Source organism: Schistosoma haematobium, chromosome 3, assembly GCF_000699445.3.
Source record: "Schistosoma haematobium chromosome 3, whole genome shotgun sequence".
Lineage (NCBI taxonomy): Eukaryota > Metazoa > Platyhelminthes > Trematoda > Strigeidida > Schistosomatidae > Schistosoma > Schistosoma haematobium.
In genome coordinates this window covers 44,802,934-44,809,900 of record NC_067198.1, presented here as the reverse complement: position 1 = coordinate 44,809,900, position 6,967 = coordinate 44,802,934, and the positions used below count along the sequence as shown (strand labels likewise).

The window sequence follows — 6,967 nt, the reverse complement described above, 5'->3', positions numbered from 1 at the left end:
AGACCTAATAACCATTTGTCTTTCTCTAAAAACCCAGTACATGTCGTCACCAAGTTACTCTCTCCTATGTTCATCTCTGGTTGAGTCCATTTGTGTCTAAGTTGCAACAATGAAACATATTCCTTAGACAAACGTTTCCAAAATATTTGCGCCAACATAAACAACCGCAATATCAACCACCTAACAAAATGCTTTATCCTCCATAGAAGCTCATACACGCTAACGTAAACATGGATATATAAACCCATATAGAGGACCAATCCATTAAGTCCTTTATTTACCGCGAACTCTTTATTCTGATTCCAAATCGTAACATTGTTGGACTCTTCTAGTTCTTTTAGAAAATGAATAACCATAACACATGGCTTCAAGCACCATTGCATATTCACACACAAACAACTATTTGTGTCCGCAGAACATAAAGCCCTTCTCCCAATCTTGACATCATCAATGTCAAACTTGACCCTTCTGGATGCAAAGTTTGCTATGCTTTCTTTAGAAGATACGAATCTCCATTGATCCACCTTAGTAAGACTGTGAATAGTCGAAATTCGATTTGCTATATATGTTTTTAACTGGCTTTTCTCATTTCTAATATAGTGTACGACAATCATGGAATCCGTCCAATATTTAACCTCTGCAAACTTAATATCTAATTCTGACTGCAGCCGGTATCCCATGCGAGCTGCTAAAACTGCTGCCGTAAGTTCCAAGCGCGGTATAGTTTGGACCTTCAAGGGGGCTACTCTTGCCTTAGCCGTAACAAGACGAGAACATATTTCAGTGTCAGAAATGTAAGAGCGAACGTATGCTACCGCACCATACCCAGTTTCCGATGCATCACTGAAATTATGAAGTTCCAGGAGCGAACGATCTGATTGCGGAAACAATACACAACGTGGAAAACTAACGTTCTCAACCCTCTGAAATTCACTTAAAATCTCTAACCAACGTTTGCTTTCCTCATTTGGAATCTCTTCGTCCCATCCTAGTCCCAATTTACCTAGACGTTGAAGTAACTGCTTCATGGGAAGTATAAACGGTGCTACCAATCCCAGAGGATCATAAAGTGAGGCTACACCTGACAATATACCTCGCCTAGTGAGGGGGCGTTTCGGTATGCAAACTTTAAATTCGAACGAATCAACCATAGTATTCCAAAATAATCCCAACGTGCGTTCAGTAGGAAGTCTTTCAAAGTCAATCTCTCTTACGGCTTCTGCTCTTTCTTCTGGATGAATTGATTCAAGAACTTGTAAACAGTTACTTATCCACTTGGTAAGTCTAAACCCACCTTTTCTGAGGAGAGAACCAAGGGCCTTTGCCAGCTCAATTGCATCCTGTACATTATCAATAGAGGCTAAATAGTCGTCGACATAGAAACTCCTATCTACGACATCCTGGATATCTTCATTGAATTCCTTACCGAATATATCTACCGTCTTCTTAAGAGCGAAATTAGCGCAAAAGGGGGAGGAAACGGCTCCAAACGGATGAACTGTTAAACAATATTCCTTAGCCGTTCATCGTATATCACCGTCTTCCCACCACGATAGACGAAATGCTCCCCTGTCTTGTCTCGGGATCTTTACTTGAAGAAACATCTCTTCGATATCAGCAGCTAATGCTACGTTACCTAATCTGAATCGCAGAAGTACACCAATTAAACTATTTACAGTATTCGGTCCTCTCAAAAGCTGGTCATTAAGAGAACAACCTTGATAGACAGCCGCACAATCAAAAACAATTCTCAATTTTTCAGGCTTTTTAGGGTTGATAACAGGATGATGAGGAATATACCAACAAACAGCATCATGGTCAAATCCCTCTTCACTAGCTTCAATGATGTAGCCCTTACTTAAATGTTTATTCATCACAACTTGATATTTCTCCAAAAGACTGTTGTCTTTCATAAACCTCTTCCTTAAGCATTCTAGTCTGCGTTCAGCTAGTTCCAAATTATTCGGTAGCCTTGGCTTATCATACTTCCATGGTAGACCAACTTGGAAATGACCACCCTCCAATCTAAACGAACTGCTAACTATTTCTAGAGCTTTTTTATCTTCGACAGAATATCCATTACGAAACGTATCTGTATCCTCGAACTCATGATCATATAATCTTTCTAAATCTCGCAAAATATCATTAGTGGAACAATGACACAACTGAACTTGATGTAGAGACCTTGATACTCCCTTAGGACCTATAATCATCCAACCAAGATGAGTACGCACAGCAAACGGATGCTTCCTGTCCCCCAGACGTTGTTCCAGGACCCAATGTGCATCCGGAGCATCACACCCAATCAATATTCCTACGAAATTACTTTGCAACCTAGGAAGGGTTATGTCCTTCAGATGTTTCCACCGCTTCAGTTGGAGTTCGGTTAAAGGGGCTGCATGATCAACTTTGTTGATCCTTATAGAACCCCGTTCATCTAATGAAAATACCTCTAAATTTACCTCCAAACATTCACAATTGGTAGTTCCGTTCACAGTAGCCACCTTTATCGAAGTCTCTTTACCTTCGATACCCAACCGATTAATTAATTCTTCACATACAAGAGAAGTGTCCGAACCACTATCTAGAAGTGCATATGTTTCCAAACATCCTTTGGGACCGTATAGTCTGACTGGAACGATCCCCAAACAAACCTTTGAGGAGTTCCAATCCTTAGCTAGGTTCACCACATGGTTATCAATACTATCAATATGCAATAATGAATTATGCCCAACCTTGCAATTCTCAACGTCGCACTTGATGCCTGAGTTGCATGTCATAGCTATGTGACCTTTCCTTAAACATAAGTAACATAGACCACGTTTTCTTACCTCCTGCCTCCTTTCTTTTACATTCATTTTTGCTAACCTTGGACAATCTGTCGCCTCATGATCACCTACGCAGATTTCACAACGTGTTACCTTGACTGAGTTATTTGGGTCTCGTCTGATTGCATGAAAGCGTGATCTCTTATCAGCTTGGCCTTCAGGATTCTTCTTACCGAACCTTGAGTTACACTGTACTAATCTACCATAACGGGTTCGGGCAATTCTGGCCCTCTCTTCCACAAGGACCACAAATTCTTCGAAGCTCGGCTCCCTCCCATGCATCATGATTTTATCGGCGACTTCCACCCACTCATTCTGCAATTCTAGTGGTAGACATGAAACTATTACCTCCAAATTAGCCGTAGAATTAACGTCAGACATATATCCTATTTGCTTCAACGTTATACATACATTACGCAACTTAATCGCAAAGTCAGTCAATAAGTCAGCTGATCCTCCGACAGATTTATGGTTTAATAACTCAATAATTAGTTCTCGTGCAACAAGATGTTCTTTACCAAATAAATCATACAAAATCTGTTTAGCTCTATCATAGCCCAGATGAATGGGCAATGAAATGCAAGCTTCAATAGCTGTCCTGGCCTTTCCCTTACAATAGTATAACAAATACGACAACAATTGGCCCTTATCTGACAATTTACTCTCTATAAGGCTATTAAACTGACTAATAAAACGGTAATACTGACCTGGTTGCCCATCAAAGTACATCATATCGATCTTAGGTAAAGCCATGTTACTAACCATTGTATGTAATGTGTCCATCAGTTCCTCAACCCAATCGACATTTGAGATGTTGCAGACCTTCCCTGAGTGATTATTACACCCAGTATCATGATTCAAATAATTTTCCACTTTAGCATTTATCCCACATTTATCTACGGGTAATCGTCCATCGTCCTCGATGGCCTTGCATTCTAGTTCAGCGATATCAACCTCTTCTTGTAGATTTAACATCTTAAGTTGCCGTTCTAACTCAAGTCTCTTCTCTAAATTCCTTTTCCTCAATAATGCCTTATCTAACTTTAATCTGGAAGTACTTAGCTGGCTAGAGGACATACTATTAAGACTAACATCGTCACATTTATCATCAATAACATCAGACATACTACAAACAGCTTTAGAAATGTTACCATCCATTTCGTCATTTTCCTTCAGCCTTTTGCTCCGTGTTTCCATCGTATTTGTTGTTCCAAATAATCAATTGCCAAAACAAATCTGAATTAATCCAAACGAAATCGACCAATAAGACCAGGAATTTGGACCCAAAATATCCAGAAAAACCCAAGGTATGAACACAGAACCAATAATTGAAGAACTTTCTGTTACGTCCAAGTATGAGTTTTGCTCGTTCCAGTTATTGAAGTATGGACTATCGATCCACTTGCAAATTACGAACCCAAATTAACAACAGAACCAAGTTCCAATTTAGATACCAAATTTATTCGTAATTCACAAATAATCGACCAAATGTCGTTCTTCAATTTTGTAGGTTCCCGGAGCAAAATTCCCAAATACCAAACCAAAGACAAAGAGAGCACCAAAATACCAAACCAAAGACAAACCAAAAAGTCCGAAATAATGATATAAACAAACAATGTCAAAAGTTAAGTAAAACAATTACATCCAAAAACACAGTAAATTATTAATGTACAATAAAAGGTTTTAATCCGCCAAATGTCTTCAGTTCTCCCGTAACAAGGATGAAGGATCCACGAATTCTCCTGAAATTCGAAGTGTCGTTCCATAAACCAATTGAGCCGCAGTGTGTCCAATGTCAGCTTTCACTGCATTGCGGATACCTAGTAAGACGAGTGGAAGAGCGTCGGTCCACTGTGAAACGTTTGCAGCTGACAGTGAAGCTTTTAGTCGTCGGTGAAAGCGTTCTACCAACCTGTTTGCTTGTGGGTGGTAGGCAGTCGTTCAGAAGTGAATGGTTCCTAAAAGTGTGGTCAGACGACGGAAAAGTTCAGATTCGAACTGACGTCCGCGGTCTGTAGTGATGGTTGAAGGGCAGACGAAGTTTGCTACCCATCGTTCGACGAAGGTGCGGGCCACTGTTTCAGCAGTGATGTCCTTGATAGGTACTGCTTCTGGCCATCAAGTGAAACGGTCTACGCAGGTTAAGAGGTAGTCGTATCCATTTGAATCTGGTAAAGGTCCTACCAAATCCAAATGAACATGGTCGAAACGAGCATTGGGAGTCTTAAATGAGCCTAAGGGACATTTATTGTGTCTGGTAACCTTAGATTTTTGGCAGCTTACACAGGAGCGTGCCCACTCCCTCACGTCTTTATTCGTGCAAGGCCAGCAAAACCGTTCTGCTATAAGCTTGATGGTTGCAGGGACACCTTGATGAGAAAGTTTGTGCAATGTATTGAAGACATTGCGTCGATAATTTTTCGGAACGATTAAGCGATCCCTACCTGTAGATGTGTCACAAAGTAAGGTTTCCTTACCTGTTCCCATCTGTTCGATGCGTAGTTTAAGGGTTATGGACAATAACTCGTGCTGAAGATCAGTGTCTTCTTTTTGAAGCTGGGCGAGTTTAAGAAGGTCGATTCCTTGGAAACTGTTCAAGGAAGTTATGCGAGATAAGGCGTCTGCAACTACATTGTTTGCTCCAGAGATGTGTTGAATATCTGAAGTAAACTGCTAAGAGTTCCCTACCGAATGTGCTGTACCTCGATTCGGTGTCTAGCAACCGTCTAGAGAAAAATGCTAAGGGTTGCCATGAGTTGTTAACCCATTGTTGTAAGACTCCTCCGATTGCTGAGTCGGATGCGTCTACTGCGATGCTAATGGGTGCTCGGGTGTCCTGATGTGCGAGCATTGTTGCTTTCGCGATGAGTTCCTTAATTGTGGAAAATGCTTTTCGTGCGGTGTCGTCCAAATTAATGGATTTCGCATTTCCACGAAGTTGATCGGTAAGAGGCTTCATAAGTAATGAGCATTTCGGTATGAAACGTCTATAGAAACTTACCAGGCCGTTGAACGTGCGTAATTGCTTGACGGTGGTCGGTTCTGGGTAATCCAGAATGGCCGCCACTTTGGTCCTAAGGGGTCGAATGCCTTGAGTATCTATAATGTGTCCTAGGAAGTTTAATTAGTCGGTTCCGATTTGGCATTTCTGAACGTTTACAGTAATGCCATGTTTTTGTAGTCGTTCGAAAACAAGATCCCGATGCTTGGGATGGGATTCTCTGTCCGGACGTGCGCATGTACGAAGTTGAGACCTCGAAAAACGTCGTCTATGAATCTTTGGGATGTTTGAGCAGCATTTCTTAGACGAAAGGCATTCGCAAAAATTCATAGAGTCTGAAGGGAGTTATGATAGCTGTTCTCGGTATGTCGTCAGTAGCCATAGGGATTTGGTTATACGCTTTAACCAAGTCGATTTTCGAAAAGACAGTTGTACCTTTCAAGGTAGCTGTCAAATCGTGAATGTGAGGCAACGGGTAACGATCGGGAATGGTTTTCGCGTTCAATCGCCGATAGTCACCAGTTGGACGTCAATCGTTGCTGTCCTTTTTAGGGACCATGTGCAACGAAGATGCATATGGGCTACTTGACGGTCGTATGATTCCTAAGTTTATCATATGGTCGAATTCGTTTTTCGCTAACCTTAGCTTTTCGGGAGCTAGTCGTCGTGCTTTAGAGAATACAGGTGGTCCTGTAGTCGTGATGTGATGTGTAACGTTGCTGGTTACACACGGTAATCTCGGTTGCGTTTGTTGTATCCCAGGGTACTTATCGAGAAGTGGCTGATAAAGTGGGTCTATCATATGCTTAATTGTGACTGGGGATAATCTGCAACCAGAGAATGAAGTTACGCAAACCGATAAATTAGTGTTTCCGTCTACTAGCCTCCGTTTGCGCGTATCGATAATTAAATTATGGTGTTGTAGAAGGTCCATACCAATAATTGGCATAGAAACATCTGCAACAACGAAGATCCAGCGAATGGGTTTGCGTAAACACACGTCGAGGTAAACGTAACTTTTGCCATACGTAGCGATAGGTTTTCCGTTTGCCGCCTGTAAGTTTAGAGCCGATTCCTTAAGCCGGTTGTTAGAATTCGCTGGAAGAACGCTAACTTCTGCGCCAGTGTCGACGAGGTA

At 41.4% G+C, this 6,967-nt stretch overlaps 1 protein-coding gene across 1 annotated transcript; it reads right to left on the bottom strand.

Annotated features, from left to right (window-relative positions):
• Positions 1-723: 723 nt before the first annotated feature.
• Positions 724-3,029, bottom strand: MS3_00000153 (uncharacterized protein). Its single transcript, XM_051208036.1, has one exon. It carries the CDS (start codon positions 2,856-2,858, stop codon positions 1,524-1,526), a length of 1,335 nt encoding a protein of 444 aa, XP_051069973.1. The 5' UTR covers positions 2,859-3,029; the 3' UTR covers positions 724-1,523.
• Positions 3,030-6,967: the final 3,938 nt, after the last annotated feature.